Raw genomic sequence first — 21,829 nt, forward strand, 5'->3', positions numbered from 1 at the left:
AAGTCACACAGCTAATTGGCGGAGGCAGGATTTGAACCCATGACCTCTGACTCCAAAGCCCAGGCTCTTTCCACTGAGCCACGCTGCTTCTCCAATATACTGTTCTCTCTCAATCAATCAATCAATCAATCAATCGTATTTATTGAGCGCTTACTGTGTGCAGAGCACTGGACTAAGCACTTGGGAAGTACAAGTTGGCAACATATTCATTCATTCATTCAATCGTATTTATCGAGTGCTTACTGTGTGCAGAGCACTGTACTAAGCACTTGGGAAAGTACAACTCCCCTGTCCATAATGAGGTTACAGTCTACAGGGGGAAATAGACAGCCATTTAAATAAATATATTAAAAATATTAAATGCATGTATATACGAGCTCACCTCCTCCAGGAGGCCTTCCCAGACTGAGCCCCCTTTTTCCTCTCCTCCTCCCCATCCCCCCCGCCCTACCTCCTTCCCCTCCCCACAGCACCCGTATATGTGTTTGTACAGATTTATTACTCTATTTATTTTACTCGTACATATTTACTATTCTGCTTATTTTGTTAATGATGTGCATCTAGCTTTATTTCTATTTATTCTGATGACCCCTGTCCACTTGTTTTGTCGTCCGTCTCCCCCTTCTAGACCGTGAGCCCGTTGTGGGGTAGGGACCGTCTCTAGATGTTGCCAACTTGTACTTCCCAAGCGCTTAGTCCAGAGCTCTGCACACAATAAGCGCTCAATAAATACAATTGAATGAATGAATGAAGCAGCATGGCTCAGTGGAAAGAGCCCGGGCTTTGGAGCCAGAGGTCATGGGTTCGAATCCCGGCTCCGCCACATATCTGCCGTGTGACCTTGCGTGAGTCACTTAGCTTCTCTGAGCCTCAGTTCCCTCATCTGGAAAATGGGGATTAAGACTGTGAGCCCCACGTGGGACAACCTGATCACCTTGTATCCCCCGCCACAGCGCTTAGAACAGTGCTTTGCACATAGTAAGTGCTTAACAAATGTCATTATTATTATTATTATTATTATGGAGGAGCTCACAAACCGGAGGGGGAGACTGGCGTTCAATTTGATCGACAAATTGTGATGCCAATTTGTACTTCCCAAGCGCTTAGTACAGTGCTCTGCACATAGTAAGCGCTCAATAAATACGATTGATTGATTGATTGATCAACAGAGCCGCTGTGGGGCTGGGGAAGGATTGGATTAGACCCTTAGACTGTGAGCCCACTGTTGGGTAGGGACTGTCTCTATATGTTGCCAAATTGTACTTCCCAAGCGCTTAGTACAGTGCTCTGCACACAGTAAGCGCTCAATAAATACGATTGATGATTACAAAATGATTTTCTGGCTCGTTACCTCTTTCCATCAATCAGATGTCCCGTGTCTAATTCCCACCCCTGCGTTCTTTCCCTGTGCTTGGAACACAGTGAGCGCTTAATAAATCTTACTAAATAGGATTTAAAGAGTAAATGTTGCCAACTTGTACTTCCCTAGCGCTTAGTACAATGCTCTGCACACAGTAAGCGCTTAATAAATCTTACTAAATAGGATTTAAAGAGTAAATGTTGCCAACTTGTACTTCCCAAGCGCTTAGTACAGTGCTCTGCACACAGTAAGCGCTTAATAAATCTTACTAAATAGGATTTAAAGAGTGTATGTTGCCAACTTGTACTTCCCAAGCACTTAGTACAGTGCTCTGCACACAGGAAGCGCTTAATAAATCTTACTAAATAGGATTTAAAGAGTATATGTTGCCAACTTGTACTTCCCAAGCGCTTAGTACAGTGCTCTGCACACAGGAAGCGCTTAATAAATCTTACTAAATAGGATTTAAAGAGTATATGTTGCCAACTTGTACTTCCCAAGCGCTTAGTACAGTGCTCTGCACACAGTAAGCGCTCAATAAATACGATTGAATGCATGAATTATTCTGCACAGGGCACTGAACTAAGCACTTGACTTTGAAGCTTACCCCATCCCAGTCCTCAACCTCCCCTAAAATCCCCGCTGTATCTTGTAGCTTGTATCTACCCCAGCGTTTAGTGCAGTGTCTGGCGTTCATTCATTCGCAGCGTGGCTCAGTGGAAAGAGCCCAGGCTTTGGAGTCAGAGGTCATGGGTTCAAATCCCGGCTCCGCCAATTGTCAGCTGTGTGACTTTGGGCAAGTCACTTCACTTCTCTGGGCCTCAGTTACCCCATCTTTAAAATGGGGATTAGGACTGTGAACCCCCTGTGGGACAACCTCATCACCTTGTAACCTCCACAGCGCTTAGAACAGTGCTTTGCACATAGTAAGTGCTTAATAAATGCCATTATTATTACTATTTAGTCGTATTCATTGAGAGCTTATTGTTCATTCATTCAATCGTATTTATTGAGCGCTTATTGTGTGCAGAGTACTGTACTAAGCGCTTGGGAGAGTACAATACAACAATAAACAGTGACATTCCCTGCCCACAAGGAGCTTACAGTTTAGAGTGGGGGAGGCCAACATCAGTACAAATAAATAAAATAACATACGTATATAAGTGCTGCACATAGCACAGCACATACTATGTGCTTAAATACCATTTCCAGGGGAAAAAATAGCCTGACATTAAGTTAATTTAATTCACATAAATTTAATCCCCAACCCTCCTGGGGTTCACAGTCTAAGTAGGAGGGAGAAGAGGTATTGAATCTCCATTTTACCGGAGAGGAAACTGAGTCACTGAGAGAACCCAGTTTGCTCGTATCCAGCCTAGCGCTTAGTACAGTGCCTGGCACATAGTAAGCGCTTAACAAATGCCATTATTATTATTATTATTATTAGAAGGGAAAGCACATAGCAAGCACTTACCATACCATAATAGCGTGCTCTGAGAGCCCAGCCTTAACCCGTTCTTCTGTAGCTCATTCATTCATTCAGTCGTATTTATTGAGCGCTTACTTTGTGCAGAGCCACGCTGCTTTTCATTATTGTTGTTAATTAGGATTAGCAACAACAATTGTGATAGTCCTGGGGTTTTTTTTGGTATGCATTAAGCGCTTACTATGTGCCAGACACTGTACTGAACACTGGGGTAGATACAAGGTAATCAGGATAGACACAGTCCCAGCGTGGCTCAGTGGAAAGAGCCCGGGCTTTGGAGTCAGAGGTCATGGGTTCAAATCCCGCCTCCGCCACTTGTCAGCTGTGTGACTTTGGTCAAGTCACTTCACTTCTCTGTGCTTCCGTTCCCTCATCTGTAAAATGGGGATGAAGACTGTGAGCCCCCCGTGGGACAACCTGATCACCTTGTAATCTCCCCAGCGCTTAGAACAGTGCTTTGCACATAGTAAGGCTTAATAAATGCCATCATTATTATTATTATTATCACTACTAAGTGCTTGGGAAGTACAAGTTCGTTCAATCGTATTTATGGAGCGCTTACTGTGTGCAGAGCACTGTACTAAGCGCTTGGGAAGTCCAAGTTGGCAACATATAGGGACGGTCCCTACCCAACATGGGGCTCACCGTCTGACTTGAGAGAGGGAGAGACAGAGACCTCTCCCTGCCTCCTTTTCATTATTATAAATAATAAAAATCAATCAGTGAATATCAATGAATGATATCAATGAATATCTGTAATTTATTTATATTAATGACGCTGTCCCCCCCTCTAGACTGTAAGGTCATTGTGGGCGGTGAATGTATCCGTTCGTTGTTGTATTGCAATAATAATAATGGCATTTGTTAAGCGCTTACTATGTGCAAAGCACTGTTCTAAGCGCTGGGGAGGGGAGACAAGGTGATCAGGTTGTCCCACGGGTAGAGGATATCAGTCCTCTCCCCAGAAGGATCACACCCCCTGAAAAAGAGATGAAGGTTGGGGTGTTTCCTTTCCCAAACAAACATCTCGTTCCATCTTTGTTTACCCCTGGCCTGAGGTGATGAAAGGGCTATTGTCTGAGCGACATGTTCCTGCAGATACCAGACTGAGGATCCTGCAGGCTAGCACCCATCCCTGGCTCTTCTGGTGGGCTTAGTGATGATAATGGCATTTATTAAGCACTTACTATGTGCAAAGCACTGCTCTAAGTGCTGGGGACATTACAAGGTGATCAGGTTGGCCCACATAGGGCTCACAGTTTTAACCCCCTCGTCCCCCCTCCATCCCCCCATCTTACCTCCTTCCCTTCCCCACAGCACCTGTATATATGTATATATGTTTGTACATATTTATTAGTCTATTTATTTATCTATTTATTTTACTGGTACATATCTATTCTATTTCGTTCCATCTTTGTTTACCTCTGGCCTGAGGTGATGAAAGGGCTATTGTCTGAGAGACATGTTCCTGCAGATACCAGACTGAGGATCCTGCAGGCTAGCACCCATCCCTGGCTCTTCTGGTGGGCTTAGTGATGATAATGGCATTTATTAAGCACTTACTATGTGCAAAGCACTGTTCTAAGCGCTGGGGAGGTTACAAGGTGATCAGGTTGGCCCACGTAGGGCTCACAGTTTTAACCACCTCGTCCCCCTCTCCATCCCCCCATCTTACCTCCTTCCCTTCCCCGCAGCACCTGTATATATGTATATATGTTTGTGCATATTTATTAGTTTATTTATTTATTTTACTTGTACATATCTATTCTATTTATTTTATTTTGTTAGTATGTTTGGTTTTGTTCTCTGTCTCCCCCTTTTAGACTGTGAGCCCACTGTTGGGTAGGGACTGTTGCCAAATTGTACTTCCCAAGCGCTTCGTACAATGCTCTGCACACAGTAAGCGCTCAATAAATACGATTGATGATGATGATGATGATCCCCATTTTACAGATAAGGTAACTGAGGCACAGAGCCCCCTCACCTCCCGCCCTTTCTTTTGTTCTCTGTCTCCCCCTTCTAGACTGTGAGCCCACTGTTGGGTAGGGAACTGTATATGCTGCCAACTTGTTCTTCCCAAGCGCTTAGTACAGTGCTCTGCACACAGTAAGTGCTCAATAAATACGATTGATTGATTGATTGAAGTGAAGTGACTTGCCCAAAGTCACACAGCTGACAATTGGCGGAGCCGGGGTTTGAACCCATGACCTCTGACTCCAAAACCCGGGCTCTTTTCCACTGAGCCATGCTGCTTCTCTTAGTGGGTGTTGGAGGGTCTTTCCATCGCAATTAATAATAATGATAATAATAATAATAATGGTGATGATGATGGTGCTCTAATCCCGCCTCTGGCACTTGTCACCTGTGTGACTTTGGGCAAGTCACTTCACTTCTCTGTGCCTCAGTTACCTCATCTGTAAAATGGGGGATTAAGACTGTGAGCCCCGTGTGGGCCAACCTGATCACCTTGTATCTCCCCCCAGCGCTTAGAACAGTGCTTGGCACATAGTAAGTACTTAACAAATACCATCATTATTATTATTATTACTACAGGATAATCAAGTCCCGCATGAAGCTCACAGAGTAAGCAGAAGGGAGAAGGCAGAACAAATGCCATTATTATTATTATTTGTTAAGCGCTCACTATCTGCAAAGCACTGCTCTAAGCACTGGGGAGGTTCCAAGGTGATCAGGTTGTCCCACAGGGGGCTCACAGTTTCCATCCCCATTTTCCAGATGAGGTCACTGAGGCCCAGAGAAGTGAAGTGACTTGCCCAGAGTCGCACAGCTGACAGTTCGTTCATTCAATCGTATTTATTTAGCGCTTACTGTGTGCCGAGCACTGTACTAAGCGCTTGGGAAGTACAAGTTGGCAACACATAGAGACGGTCCCTACCCAACAGCGGGCTCACAGTGTAGAAGGGGGACAGTTGGCAGAGTTGGGATTTGAACTCATGACCTCTGACTCCAAAGCCCGGGCTCCTTCCACTGAGCCACGCTGCTTTTCATTATTGTTGTTAATTAGGATTAGCAACAACAATTGTGATACTCCTGGGTTTTTTTTTTGGTATGCATTAAGCGCTTACTACATGCCAGACACTATACTGAACATGGGGGTAGATACAAGGTAATCAGATTGGACACAGTCCCACGAGGGGCTCCCAGCGTGGCTCAGTGGCATGAGCCCGCTGTTGGGTAGGGACCGTTTCTATATGTTGCCAACTTGTACTTCCCAAGCGCTTAGTCCAGTGCTCTGCACACAGTAAGCGCTCAATAAATACAATTGAATGAATGAAAAGAGCACAGGCTTTGGAGTCAGAGGTCATGGGTTCAAATCCTGGCTCCGCCACTTGTCAGCTGTGTGACGTCACTTCACTTCTGGGCCTCAGTTCCCTCATCTGTAAAATGGGGATGAAGACTGTGAGCCCCCTGTGGGACAGCCTGCTCACCTTGTAACCTCCCCAGCGCTTAGAACAGTGCTTGGCACATAGTAAGCCCTTAATAATAATAATAATAATAATAATAATGTTGGTATTTGTTAAGCGCTTCGCTTACTATGTGCGAAGCACTGTTCTAAGTGCTGAATAAATGCCATCATTATTATTATTACTTACTATACTGTAAGCGCCTAGTACAGTGCTCTGCACACAGTAAGCACTCAATAAATACGATTGATGATGATTATTACTATTATCTCCATTTTACAGCTTAAGGAACTGAGGCACAGCAAAGTTAAGTGACTGGCCCAAGGTCACGCAGCAGACAAGTGACAGAACCGGTCCTAGATCCCTGGCCTGTGTGCTCTCCACTAGGTCATGCTGCTTCTGTTTTTGTTTTGTTTTGGTTTTGCTGTGTTTTTGTTAAGCGCCTACTATGTGCCAAGCACTGTACTGGAGTAGATTCAAGATAATCGCGTCCACCATGTAAGTGGTGGAGCAGGGGAGGGAGCCTGACTTCACCTCTGCCCCCTCCCCCAACAATCCCCTCCCTCCATCATCATCATCATCATCAATCGTATTTATTGAGCGCTTACTGTGTGCAGAGCACTGTACTAAGCGCTTGGGAAGTACAAGTTGGCAACATATAGAGACAGTCCCTACCCAATAGTGGGCTCACAGTCTAAAAGGGGGAGACAGAGAACAAAACCAAACATACTAACAAAATAAAATAAATAGAATAGATATGTACAAGTAAAATAAATAAATAAATAGAGTAATAATAAATAAATAGAGTAATATAAATAAATAGAGTAATAATAAATAAATAGAGTAATATCCACAATCCACCTGACTGCTTCAGGCAGCACAACCAGTTCAGCCACAAGTTTCAGTCATTCAGTCATATTTATTGAGCACTTACTGTGTGCAGAGCACTGTACTAAGCACTTGGGAAGTACCAGTTAATAATAATAATAATAATGGCATTTATTAAGCGCTTACTATGTGCAAAGCACTGTTCTAAGCACTGGGGAGGTTACAAGGTGATCAGGTTGTCCCACGGGGGGCTCACAGTCTTCATCCCCATTTTACAGATGAGGGAACTCAGGCCCAGAGAAGTGAAGTGACTTGCCCAAAGTCACCCAGCCGACAATTGGCAGAGCTGAGATTTGAACCCATGACCTCTGACTCCAAAGCCCGGGCTCTTTCCACTGAGCCAAAGTTGGCAACATATAGAGATGGTCCCTACCCAACAATGGGCTCACAGTCTAGAAGTAAAGCACCGTTCTAAGCGCTGGGGAGGTTACAAGGTGATCAGTTTGTCCCACGGGGGGCTCACAGTCTTCATCCCCAATTTACAGATAAGGGAACTGAGGCCCAGAGAAGTGAAGTGACTTGCCCAAAGTCACCCAGCTGACAATTGGCGGAGCCTAGATTTGAACCCATGACCTCTGACTCCAAAGCCCGGGCTCTTTTCCACTGAGACGCGCTGCTTCTCTTAAGTGCTGGCAGGCAGAGAAACAATGTGGCCTGGTGGTTAGAGCCTGGACCTCAGAAGGACCTCCACTTGCCTGCGTTGTGACCTCAGGCAAGTCACTTTCCTTCTCTGGGCCTCAGTGACCTCATCTGTAAAATGGGGATTAAGAGTGTGAGCCCATGTAGGACTGGGATTATGTCCAACCTGATTAGCTTGTATCTAGTGCTTAGTACATTAATCAATCAATTAATCGTATTTATTGAGCGCTTACTGTGTGCAGAGCACTGTACTAAGCGCTTGGGAAGTACAAGCTGGCAACATACAGAGACAGTCAATCAATCAATCATATTTATTGAGCGCTTACTGTGTGCAGAGCACTGTACTAAGCGCTTGGGAAGTACAAGCTGGCAACATATAGAGACAGTCTCTACCCAGCAGTGGGCTCACAGTCTAGAAAGTAAGTAATGCTCACATTAAGTAGCATGGCGAAGTAGATAGAGCCCAGGCCTGGGAATCAGAAGGTCACGGGTTCTAATCTGGCTCCGCCGCTTGTCTGCTGCGTGACCTTGGGTAAATCACTTCACTTTTCCGGGCCTCAGTTCCCTCATCTGTAAAATGGGGATTAAGACTGTGAGGACAGGGGCTGTCCCACCTGATTTGCCTGTATCTACCCCAGCGCTTAGTTCATCATCATCATCATCAATTGTATTTATTGAGCGCTTACTATGTGCAGAGCACTGTACTAAGGGCTTGGGAAGTACAAATTGGCAACATATAGAGACAGTCCCTACCCAACAGTGGGCTCACAGTCTAAAAGGGGAAGACAGAGAACAAAACCAAACATACTAACAAAATAAAATAAATAGAATAGATATGTACAAGTAAAATAAATAATAAATAAATAGAGTAATAAATATGTACAAACATGTGCCTGGCACATAGTAAGCACTTAATAAATGCCATTATTATTATTATTATCATCGTCATTACACTACCTGACACATAGTAGTGGCAGCCTGAAGGAAGAGACTTTCCATCTCTCGAGGCCCCTCTGGAATTGGGGGTCCTGGGCCCCAAAGGGATGGAGCCCCTGGCTCAGTGGGGGAGGGAGGAGAGGAGTCAGGCAGGGATTCATTCATTCATTCAATCGTATTTATTGAGCGCTTACTGTGTGCAGAGCACTGTACTAAGCGCTTGGGAAGTACAAATTGGCAACATATAGAGACGGTCCCTACCCAACAACGGGCTCACGGTACAGAAGGTTGATTTTAGCCTGATTGATTTGTTTCTACTGCACAGTGCTTGGATGGACAGGGCAGGCTTAAGAATTCATTCATTCATTCATTCTATCATATTTATTGAGCGCTCACTGTGTGTAGAGCACTGTACTAAGCGCTCGGGAAGTACAACTCTGCCAATTGTCAGCTGTGTGACGTTGGGCAAGTCACTTAACTTCTGTGCCTCAGTTAACTCATTTGTAAAATGGGGATGAAGACTGTGAGCCCCCCGTGGGACAGCCTGATCACCTTGTATCCTCCCCAGCGCTTAGAACAGTGCTTTGCACATAGTAAGTGCTTAACAAATGCCATTATTATTATTATTATTATTATTATTATTACAAGTTGGCAACATCTAGAGACGGTCCCTACCCAACAACGGGCTCACAGTCTAGAAGGGGGAGACGGACAACAAAACAAAACACGTGGACAGGTGTCAAGTCGTCAGAACAAATAGAATTAAAGCTAAATGCAGACAATTCCTCTCCCCACTTCTTCAAAGCCTAAGCGCTTAGTACAGTGCTCTGCACACAGTAAGCGCTCAATAAATATGATTGATTGATTATTGAAGGCCCATCTCCTCCAAGAGGCCTTCCCTAATTAAGCCCTCACTTCCTCTTCTTCCACTCCCTTCAGTGGTATTTACGGAGCGCCTACTGGGTGCAGGCACTGTGCTGAGCGCTTTTGGGAGAGTACGGTAGAGCACAGATTTGGGAGACGGGTTCCCTGCCCACAAGGAGCTTCCAGTCTACAGCTGACCGTGGAGTCAACAAAACAAAACACGTGGACAGGTGTCAAGTCGTCAGAACAAATAGAATTAAAGCTAAATGCAGACAATTCCTCTCCCCACTTCAAAGCCTACGTGCTTAGTACAGTGCTCTGCACACAGTAAGCGCTCAATAAATATGATTGATTGATTATTGAAGGCCCATCTCCTCCAAGAGGCCTTCCCTAACTGAGCCCTCACTTCCTCTTCTTCCACTCCCTTCAGTGGTATTGACGGAGCGCCTACTGGGTGCAGGCACTGTGCTGAGCGCTTTGGGGAGAGTACGGTAGAGCGCAGAGTTGGGAGACGGGTTCCCTGCCCACAAGGAGCTTCCAGTCTACAGCTGACCGTGGAGTCCGCAACCCCTTGGGGTCAAAGTTCAGGTCTGTCTCTCCTCCCATTCCCCCGGGAACTCCGGCCAGTCTCCAGCCCTAAAGCACGGCACGCCCTCTTTGCCAGGGAAGACTGCCCCCCGCCCCTCCACCATCCCAGGAAGGGCTCAGGGCAATCGATCAATCAATCAATCAATCGTATTTATTGAGCGCTTACTGTGTGCAGAGCACTGTACTAAGCGCTTGGGAAGTACAAGCTGGCAACATATAGAGACAGTCCCTACCCAACAGTGGGCTCACAGTCTAAAAGGGGGAGACAGAGAACGAAACCAAACATACTAACAAAATAAAATAAATAGAATAGATATGTACAAGTAAAATAAATAAATAGAGTAATAGGGCACCCACGGAGGTGAGGCAATCAAGGCAGGGCCGTCACCGTCTCCATTTCATCCTTCTGGCCCCGGCCTGGGAATCCCCTAGAACTCCGCGGGATAAGGGAATTATAATAATTGCTTCTGTTTCTTTTTCAACAATCGTATTTATTGAGCGCTTACTATGTGCAGAGCACTGTACTAAGCGCTTGGGAAGTATTAAATTCTTAGTATGTGTCAAGCACTGTTCTAAGCGCTGGGATGGATGCAAGATAATCAGGCCGGATACAGTCCCTGTGCCACATGGAGCTCGAGAGGCAGCGTTGCCTAGTGGATAGAGCAAAGGCCTGGGTGTCAAAAGAACGTGGGTACTAACGCTTGACCTTAGGCAAGTCATTTCACGTCTCTGGGAGATTCATTCATTCATTCATTCAATCGTATTTATTGAGCGCTTACTGTGTGCAGAGCATTGTACTAAGCGCTTGGGAAGTACAAGTCGGCAACATGTAGTGACAGTCCCTACCCAACAATGGGCTCACAGTCTAGAAGGGGGAGATACAGACTGCGAGAGGACATTGACGGTGTTCAGCCCGATTGGCTTGTATATATCCCAGGGCTTAGTACAGTGCTTGGTACGTAGTAAGCTCTTAATGAATACCATTTAAAAAAGGGTAGGAGGGAGAAGAGGTAATTAACCCCCCATTTTGTGGATGAGAAAACCAAGGCACAGAGAAATTAAGGCTCAGTGGAAAGAGCCCAGGCTTTGGAGTCGGGTCATGGGTTCAAATCCCAGCTCTGCCAATTGTCAGCTGTGTGACTTTGGGCAAGTCACTTCACTTCTCTGTGCCTCAGTTACCTCATCTGTAAAATAGGGATTAAGACTGTGAGCCCCCCTTGGGACAATCTGATCACCTTGTAACCTCCCCAGTGCTTAGAACAGTGCTTTGCACGTAGTAAACGTTTAATAAATGCCATTATTATTATTATTAAGTGGCAGAGCCAGGATTAGAACTCAGGTCCTCCAACTCTCAGGCCCTTGCTGTACCCATTAGGCCACTCTACTTCTCTTCAGTGCAAACTCTGTGCCGAGCATTGTACTAAGCACCTGGGTAAATATAACCTATATAGACCAGACACAGTTCCTGGGGCTCACAACCTGAGGAAGAAGAGGTATTGAATCCCCATTTTTCTACCTGAGGAACTATGAACCAGAGAAGGGAAGTGACTTGGCTAAGGTCATACAGCAGGCAAGGGGCGGCACTGGAATTAGAGCTCAGGGGGTGCAGCTCCACCTCCTCCTTGCTTCTCCCCCAACCTGCCCTGGCATCAACCCCCATCCCCACTCCCACATTTGATCCCCACATGTGAGCCCCCCGTGGGACAACCTGATCACCTTGTAACCTCCCCAGCGCTTAGAACAGTGCTTTGTACATAGTAAGCGCTTAACAAATGCCATTATTATTATTATTTTTATTATTATTTGCTAACCTATTCCCAGCTCTAATCCCACCCAGTCCATCCCCATGATAGTTCCAAAATGGTGCCACACCCTCTGTGGTCTCTCTAGGGTAATTAGTGGCTGCGTTACCCTCTTCCTTCAATCAATCAGGGCATTTATTGAGCATTTACAGGGTGCAGAGCACTGTACTAAGTGCTTAGGAGTAGAGTTGGATGCATTCCTTGCCCAAACGGAATTAACAGCCTAGAAGACGGAACGTGTCGAGTGCTGTACTGGTAGTGTGCGAGAGGACAACACAGTAATGATAATAATGGCATTTATTAAGCGCTTACTATGTTCAAAGCACTGTTCTAAGCCCTGGGGGGATACAAGGTGATCAGGTTGTGCCCCGGGGGGCTCACAGTCTTCATCCCCATTTTACAGATGAGGGAACTGAGGCCCAGAGAAGTGAAGTGACTTGCCCGAAGTCACCCAGCTGACAATTGGCGGAGCCGGAGCTTGAACCCATGACCTCTGACTCCAAAGCCCAAGCTCTTTTCCACTGAGCCACGCTGCTTCTCTAGCATGATCCCTGTCCTCAAATCGCAGACAGTCTAGCGGGGAAGACTACACAGTCTGAAGGCTTTTATTCCCACGCTCGGATTTCCAACCACCGACTCCCTGGGCCCGGCGGGGAGGGAATCGAGGGGACCTTTGACCCCAGGGCTGTGGGGTTTGCACATCGGATCCCTTCTGGGGCCCCCGAATCTGAATTTATCGCTGTTTCAAGGCTCTCCTTTTACTGAATTTCTCCCTATCTCAAGGCCCTTCGGAAATCACCTTTCCTCCCGGAGAACTTCCCGGATTAACCTCTGCTCTCCGTACCCACCTCCCCCAACTAACACTTCCGCACTCTGGTCCCCCAGCCGCACCCTCAACGCTCACCCCGGGTGTTACGGACCTTTATACCCTATTGCTTCCCCCAATCTATAATTTATTTAACCGTCTGTCTTCCCTGCTAGACTTTCTGCAATTTGAGGGCAGGGATCATGTCCACTAACTCTGTTGTCCTCTCCCAAACGCTCAGTAGTCAACAAGTTCTGTCCTCTAGGCTGTAAATATCTGTAATTCACTCATTATTTATGTATATTGACATCCATCTCCCCCTCTAGACTATGAGCTCGTTGTGGGCAGGGAATGCGCCTGTCGATATAGTGTACTCTCCCGAGCGGTTAGGACAATGCTGTGCACACAGTAAGCACTCAGTAAATAAGACTGAATGAATGAATGAAAATTTACCCGGCATTAACTGTGTCCGAAACGCTGCACTGCACAAGGGACTCAGAGGACAAATCAATCAATTGTATTGATTGAATTCATTCACTCACTCATTGAGTGTCTCCTGGGAGCAGGTTACTGGACTGAAAATTTGGGAGAGGACAGTGGCGTTAGTAGGTTCGATCCCTAATTTCAAGGAGTTTACAGTCCAGCGTGAGAGGCCGACACTTGAGTAATTTGCAGGGAAGAGGAGGAGGGGAATGGATCATAATAATTGTGATGTTGACACTTAGAACAGTGCTTGGCACATAGTAAGCGCTTAACAAATACCATCATTATTATTAGTATGTTTCGGACACTGTACTAAGAGCTGGGCAAGATACAAGCAAATCAGGTTGGACACGGTCCCTGTCCCGCACGGGGCTCACACTCTTAATCCCCATTTTACAGATGAGGTAACTGAGGCCTAGAGAAGTGAAGTAACAGACAGCGGTGAAGCCAAGAGTAGAACTCACATCCTTCTGACTCCCAGGCACGTGCTTTATCCTGTATATATGTTTGTACATATTTATTACTCTATTTTACTTGTACATATTTATTCTATTTATTTTATTTTGTTAAAATGTTTTGTTTTGTTGTCTGTCTCCTCCCTTCTAGACTGTGAGCCCGCTGTTGGGTAGGGACCGTTTCTATATGTTGCCAACTTGTTCTTCCCAAGTGCTTAGTACAGTGCTGTGTACACAGTAAGCGCTCAATAAATACAATTGAATGAATGAATGAATCCACTAAGCCACGGAGGGCTGTCCTCTAGGCAAGCTGCATGGCCTAGAGGAAAGAGCCAGGGCCTGGGAATCAGAGGATCTGGGTTCTAATCCCACCTCTACCATCTGTCTGCTCTGTGACCTTGGGCAAATCAATTGGTTTCTCTGCATCTCAGTTGCCTCATTTGTAAAATGGGCGTTGAGCTTGAGACCCATGTGGGATATCGACTGTGCCCAACTCAATTTGTATCCACCCAAGTGCTTAGTACAGTTCCCGGCACACAGTAAGCACTTAAACATCAGAATTATTGTTATTATCTGGTGGGTTTGAAGAGAGGAGGGGAGCGGGGGGAAGGCCTGTTCCCCAAGAGCGATGCCAGCCTGTTCCTCCTCCAGGAGGCCTTCCCAGACTGAGCCCCTTCCTTCCTCTCCCCCTCGTCCCCCTCTCCATCCTCCCCATCTTACCTCCTTCCCTTCCCCACGGCACCTGTATATATGTATATATGTTTGTACAGATTTACTCCCCATCTTACCTCCTTCCCTTCCCCACAGCACCTGTATATGCGTATATATATTTGTATATATTTATTACTCTATTCATTTATTTTACTTGTACATATCTATTCTATTTATTTTATTTTGTTAGTATGTTTAGTTTTGTTCTCTGTCTCCCCCTTTTAGACTGTGAGCCCACTGTTGGGTAGGGACTGTCTCTATATGTTGCCAACTTGTACTTCCCAAGCGCTTAGTACAGTGCTCTGCACACAGTAAGCGCTCAACAAATACGATTGATTGATTGATTGATTGTGACCTTGGGCAAATCAATTGGTTTCTCTGCGTCTCAGTTGCCTCATTTGTAAAATGGGCGTTGAGCTTGAGACCCATGTGGGATATGGACTGTGCCCAACTCAATTTGTTTGTATCCACCCAAGCGCTTAGTACAGTTCCCGGCACACAGTAAGCACTTAACAAACATCAGAATTATTGTTATTATCTGGTGGGTTTGAAGAGAGGCAGGGGGGCCGGGGGAAGGCCTGTTCCCCGAGAGCGATGCCAGCCTGTTCCGTGGGGAGTTTTAATGCTGTGCGTCTGCTTCCTGTTCAGGCAGGCAAGGCCCTGGCCACCGTGGGCAAGATGGAGCCGGGCCCGTTCACCCGCCGACAGTGGGCTTCGCAGTCGCTGAGGATCACCGCCAAAGAGCTCTCCCTGGCCAACCGGGGCCGCTCTTCGGGCATCGCCCACATATTCTCCAAGTAAGTGCCGGCAGCCCGTGCCAGGCCCACCAGCGGGTCCAAAGGTCTGGCCGTCCCAGAGGGGAGCGGGGTTGCTGGTGGCGGGGGGCATGGACCCCCGCCATGGACCCCCGGCCCACGTCATTCCCCGGGCCTGGAATGCCCTCCCTCTGCCCATCCGCCAAGCTCGCTCTCTTCCTCCCTTCAAGGCCCTACTGAGAGCTCACCTCCTCCAGGAGGCCTTCCCACACTCAGCCCCTTCCTTCCTCTCGCCCTCGTCCCGCTCTCCATCCCCCCATCTTACCTCCTTCCCTTCCCCACAGGACCTGTATATATGTATATATGTTTGTACATATTTATTACTCTATTTATTTTACTTGTACATGTCTATTCTATTTATTTTATTTTGTTAGTATGTTTGGTTTTGTCTCCCCCTTTTAGACTGTGAGCCCACTGTTGGGTAGGGACTGTCTCTATATGTTGCCAATATATACTTCCCAAGCGCTTAGTACAGTGCTGTGCACACAGTAAGCGCTCAATAAATACGATTGATGATGATGGATCCGATCGACTGCCCCGTCCCACTCCGGGCATGTAGGGGGACCACCCGGGGAAGGCGGGTGGCGAGTAGCGACGTGGGCTCTGAGGCAGCAGGCCCACCAAGGGGAGACCCCTATTTCCTGCCGGGCTGTGGGAGGGCGAGCCGGGTGGTTCCTCGTTGTCTTTAAACCCATTGCGGGCAGGGAATATGCCTATTTATTGTAGTGTACCCTCCCAAGTGCTTACTACAGTGCTCTGCACACAGCAAACGCTCAGTAAATACGATTGGCTGGCTTTAGATGCCGGTGAGGTGAGGCCACGCCGTCTCTGGACTGAAGCTAGGGACCGTCTCTATGTGTTGCCAACTTGTACTTCCCAAGCGCTTAGAGAAGCAGCGTGGCTCAGTGGAAAGAGCCCGGGCTTTGGAGTCAGAGGTCATGGGTTCAAATCCCGGCTCCGCCAACCGCCAGCTGGGTGACTCTGGGCAAGTCACTTCACTTCTCTGGGCCTCAGTTCCCTCATCTGTAAAATGGGGGTTAAGACTGTAAGCCCCACAGTGGGACAACCTGATCACCTTGTATCTCCCCAGCGCTTAGAACACATAGTAAGCGCTTAACAAATACCATCGTCATCATCATTAGTACAGTGCTCTGCACACAGTAAGCGCTCAATAAATATGATTGAATGAGTGAATGAAAGCCAACTTCCTGTCCGCCGTGGATCTGGGAGCCACGGATGCTTCTGTTCTCCACGAAGAGCCATCCGTGCCTCTTCCTGGGGTCCAAAACCACCTTGAAGGAGGGCTTTTTTTTAAAAAAAAAATGGAATTTTGCACATATTACATGCCAGGCATTGTGCTAAGCATTGGGGTCGACACAGAGAAGCAGCATGGCCTACTGGATAGAGCTTGGGCGTGGGTGTCAGACGGGCCAGGACTGCACCGTTCTTCTGCTGGGAAAGTCACTGACTTACAAGGACTGACTGGTGTTTTAAGGGTGAATTGATTTCCTGTTCGCCTCCTCTTCCAAAGCGAAATGCCTTTCCAGTTACATCGCTCGAGGGGGCCGAGCCTAAACTCCCAGTGCAGGAGACACAATAAGAAACAAAAATTGTCTCCCGTACTTTTTTGTGAATGTGTGTGGGTTCAGCGGTAATAGTATTTATCTATTACTGTGTGTAAAACTAGTGGAAATACAGTCTTCATCCCCATTTTACAGATGAGGCAACTGAGGCACAGAGAAATTGTGACTTTGGGCAAGTCACTTCACTTCTCTGGGCCTCAGTTCCCTCATCTGTAAAATGGGGATGAAGACTTTGAGCCCCATGTAGGACAACCTGATCACCTTGTAACCTCCCGAGCGCTTAGAACAGTGCTTTGCACATAGTAAGCGCTTAATAAATGCCATTATTATTGTTATTATTAAATAGTACATATCACTTGCCGTGTGTGTGTGTGCTTGTGTGTGTAGTTGTAGTAATATTTATTAAGCACCTACTGTATGCAAAGCTCTGTGTGTATGTGAGAGATTGTGGTAGAAATAGCAGTAAAGCACGTTTTCATGTGAAGCACTTTGTAGTAATAATAACAATAATAATAATGATAGCAAAGCTCTGTGTGTATGTGAGAGATTGTGGTAGAAATAGCAGTAAAGCACGTTTTCATGTGAAGCACTTTGTAGTAATAATAACAATAATAATAATGATAGCATTTATTAAGCACTTACTATGTGCAATGCACTGTTCTGAGTGCTGGGGAGGTTACACAGTGATCAGGTTGTCCCACGGGGGGCTCACAGTCTTAATCCCCATTTTACAGATGAGGGACCTGAGGCACAGAGAAGTTAAATGACTTGCTCAAAGTCACACAGCTGGCAATTGGCGGAGCTGGGATTTGAACCCGTGACCTCTGACTCCAAAGCCCGGGCTCTTTCCACTGAGCCACGCTGCTAGTAATGGTGCTTTTTTATGGTATTTGCTAGGCGCTTACTCTGCGCCAGGCACCGTACTGAGCACTGGGTGGATAAAAGTTAATCAGTTGGGAAAAAGTCAGTGTCCCACAGTGCTTGAGGGAGGGGGTGTGTGCATTTTTCCAGCTGCAGAGTCCGCTTTCTTGGTGCGGTGGTGGTAAATTTTTAAAATGATTAACCCCAGGGGGTGGGGGGCAAACTTTGATCCGGAACTCAGTGCCCCTGGGGAACAGTTTGGACGGCAGCGAAGGCTGGGAAAGCTCTGATTGGGAAGGACAAGGAACTAAGCACTTGGGAGAGGACAGCACAGAGTTAGGAGACACTTCCCCACCCTCCAGGAATTTACCCTTTTGAGGGAAAGACTGGCATTAAAATAAAAGATGGATGTGGATGTAAGAGCTGTGGGGCTGAGGGTGGAGTGAAAACCAAGTGGCCAAAGCGTCTCGCGAGCTTCCCCCCAGTGAAGTGGTGGGTTTGAATTCTGGCCAAAGTGTCCGGACTCTCTCATGAGCTTCCTCCCAATGAAGTGGTGGGTTCGAATTCTTCCCGCCTGAGAGCAAGAGCAAGCGGCACAACCCCTGCGGTTAGCATCCAGGCTTCTCTTAATAATGATGGCATTTGTTAAGCGCTTACTACGTGCCAAGCACTGTTCTAAGCGCTGGGGGGATACAAGGTGATCAAGTTGGCCCACGTGGCGCTCACAGTCTTCATCCCCGTTTAGCAGAGGAGGTCACGGAGGCCCAGAGAAGTGCAGTGACTTGCTCAAAGTCACACAGCTGACAAGTGACGGAGCCGGGATTAGAACCCGTGACCTTTGACTCCCAAGCCCGGGCTCTTTCCGCTGAGCCACACTGCTTCTCTTATAATAATAATAATGGCATTTATTAAGCACTTACTATGTGCAAAGCACTGTTCTAAGCGCTGGGGAGGTTACAAGGTAATCAGATTGTCCCACGGGGGGCTCAAAGTCTTAATCCCCATTCTGCAGATGAGGGAACTGAGGCACAGAGAAGTGAAGTGACTTGCCCAAAGTCACACAGCTGATAATTGGTGGAGCCGGGATTTGAACCCATGACCTCTGACTCCAAAGCCCGGGCTCTTTCCACTGAGCCACGCTGCTTCTCTTCCCCCTCAGCTGTGCAGGGGACGGGCAGGGCACCCCAAATTCCGGCTCCATCCCGCTCCCTCCTCTCCCCGGCTGGGCCTCAAGGCTGATAATACCATTATTATTGATTATCTGCCGTGGGATCTTGAGCAAATCACTTCTCTGGGCCTCATTCCCTCATCTGCAAAATGGGGATTCAATCCCTGTTCTCCCTCCTCCTTAAGATGGTGAGGGGAGAGGAGCATTATGGAAGTGCAGCAGGGGTGTGGTGGCTCATGGTGGGAGCGGGAAGCACTGGGGAATACTTCTGGTCCAAAACTAGCATCCTCCCTGGATTGGGGAGGGAAGAAGGTGGTAAATTCCCTGGTCCGCTGACCCTGGGACCCCCTGAGCTGGCTCAGCCTCTGCTTCAGTGGCGGTGTCTAGAACTTTAGCTCTCCCAAGCGCTTAATATAGTGCTCTGCACACCGTAAATGCCGTTGAGGGATTGGAGTTTTGGGGGGTTTTTAAAAATGGTATATGTTATCTGTGTCTCTTCCTTCCCCACTCCAGGTACCAGAGAGCCGCGGAAGAAGCCAGCGCGGACAAGAAGAGAATTGTGAGTATTCATTCATTTATTCATTCATTCATTCAATCATATTTGAGCGCTTACTATGTGCAGAGCACTGTACTAAGCGCTTGGGAAGTACAGGTTGGCAACATATTCAAAGCCCCAGCGGGAGCGTAGGGACGGGGAGGGCATGGGATGAGGCCCCCAGTGTCCGGGGCGCTCAGCGTGGCACCTTCAGTCTCGGTGACCCCTGAGCCGAATGTCCTTACCGACTGGTTTGCCTCAGAAACGGCTCATTTGGGGAAAATTCACCCAACGTCTCCCGGGGTCCCGGCTCAGGCCGGTCTCCGAAAGGCCGAGACCCAGTCCAGTCGAGTGACGTGCTTGGACTCGGGCAATCAGCCGGTGACATTTCTCATCAATCGTCAATTGTATTTATTGAGCGCTTACTATGTGCAGAGCACTGTACTAAGCGCTTTGATGGCATTTATAAAGCGCTTACTATGTGCAAAGCACTGTTCTAAGCGCTGGGGGGGATACAAGGTGATCAAGGTGTCCCACGTGGGGCGCACAGTCTTCGTCCCCATTTTACAGATAGGGGAACTGAGGCGCTAAGAATTTAAGTGACTTGCCCAAGGTCACACAGCAGACATGTGGCGGAGTCGGGATTCGAATCCATGACCTCTGATTCCCAAGCCCGGGCTCTTGCCACTGAGCCACGCTGCTTCCCCCTCGTCCCCCTCTCCATCCCCCCGTCTTACCTCCTTCCCTTCCCCACAGCACCTGTATATATGTATATATGGTTGTACATATTTATTACTCTATTTATTTATTTATTTATTTTACATGTACATTTCTATCCTACTTATTTTATTTTGTTGGTATGTTTGGTTCTGTTCTCTGTCTCCCCCTTTTAGACTGTGAGCCCACTGTTGGGTAGGGACTGTCTCTATGTGATGCCAATTTTTACTTCCCAAGCGCTTAGTACAGTGCTCTGCACATAGTAAGCGCTCAATAAATACGATTGATTGATTGATTGATTAATTCTCAAACGTTTACTGTGCTGAGCGCTGTACTGAGTGCTCCGGAAATGGTAATACAATAGCGGACATGATCTCTCCCCTCAAAGGAGCTTACGGATTTTAAACTACGGGTAAGGGAAGCAGCAGGGTATAATAATAATGATGGCATTCGTTAGCGCTTACTATGCACCATAAAAGGTATGTACAAATGTATATGTACAAATAAAGTAAATAAATAGAGTAATAAATCTGTACAAACATATATATAGGTGCTGTGGGGAGGGGAAGGAGGTAGGGCGGGGGGGGATAGGGAGGAGGAGAGGTGAAAGGGGGCTCAGTGTGGGAAGGCCTCCTGGAGGAGGTGAGCTCTCGGTAGGGATTTGAAGGGAGGAAGAGAGCGAGCTTGGCGGATGGGCAGAGGGAGGGCATTCCGGGCCAGGGGAAGGCCGGGGGCCGGGGGTCGATGGCGGGACGGGCGAGAACAAGGCACGGTGAGGAGGTTAGCGGAGGAGGGTGCGGGCTGGGCTGGAGAGGGAAAGAAGGGAGGTGAGGTAGGAGGGGACGAGGTGATAATAATAATGATGGCACTTGTTAAGCACTTACTATGTTCAAAGCACTGTTCTAAGCCCTGGGGGGATACAATGGGATCAAGTTGTCCCACGTGGGAGTGGAGTCTTAATCCTCATTTTACAGATGAGGTAACTGAGGCTCAGAGAAGTCAAGTGACTTGCCCAAGGTCACACAGCAGACATGTGGCGGAGCCGGGATTCGAACCCATGACCTCTGACTCCAAAGCCCGGGCTCTTTCCACTGAGCCATGGACAGCCTTGAAGCCTTGAACACTTAGTAAAGTGTTTGGCACATAGTCAGCACTTAATATTATGGTATTTGTAAGCTCTTACTGTTTGCCAGGCACTGTACTAAGCGCTGGAGTGGGTACAAGCAAATCAGGTTGGACATAGTCCCTGTCCCTCATGGGGCTCTCGGTCTTAATCCCCATGTTACCGATGAGGTAGCTGAGGCGCAGAGAAGTTAAGTGACTTGCCCAAGGTCACCCAGCAGAAAGTGGCATGACAAATACCACAATTATTATTATCCTCTGACTATCCTAGGGTTCTTTCCACTAGGTCACGCTGCCTCATAGAGCTTCTCCCAAGTGTTTGGACCTAGGAAGTGCTCAATAAATCGGTTGGATTGATTTGCCATTCATTCAGTCGTATTTATTGAGCGCTTACTGTGTGCAGAGCACTGTACTAAGTGCTTGGGAAGTCCAAGTTGGCAGCATATAGAGACGGTTCCTACCCAACAGTGGGCTCACAGTCGAGAAGGGGGAGACAGACAATAAAATGTAGCATGTGGACAGGTGTCATGTCACGTTACCAGCCGATCTTGTTCCCCACAGGCCTGGGAGCCCCTGGGGCACGCCG

At 47.4% G+C, this 21,829-nt stretch overlaps 1 protein-coding gene across 4 annotated transcripts in view; it reads left to right on the forward strand.

Moving 5' to 3' along the window:
• The window catches only part of LIMA1 (LIM domain and actin binding 1), a 99,041-nt gene that overhangs the window by 30,863 nt on the left and 46,349 nt on the right, over positions 1-21,829 (forward strand). Inside the window, exons 1-3 of one of the 4 annotated variants that reach the window (XM_038752298.1) lie at positions 10,120-10,186; positions 15,091-15,239; positions 19,383-19,428. In XM_038752298.1, the coding sequence (XP_038608226.1) occupies positions 15,121-15,239; positions 19,383-19,428 (165 nt within the window). In that variant the 5' untranslated portion in view covers positions 10,120-10,186; positions 15,091-15,120. Of the gene's footprint in view, positions 1-10,119; positions 10,187-13,686; positions 13,758-15,090; positions 15,240-19,382; positions 19,429-21,829 lie in introns of those variants that run through there. The other 3 variants (XM_038752297.1, XM_038752296.1, XM_038752299.1) reach the window with 3 other exon arrangements.

The sequence above is a fragment of the Tachyglossus aculeatus genome, chromosome 10 (genome assembly GCF_015852505.1).
Source record: "Tachyglossus aculeatus isolate mTacAcu1 chromosome 10, mTacAcu1.pri, whole genome shotgun sequence".
Taxonomy (NCBI): Eukaryota; Metazoa; Chordata; class Mammalia; order Monotremata; family Tachyglossidae; genus Tachyglossus; species Tachyglossus aculeatus.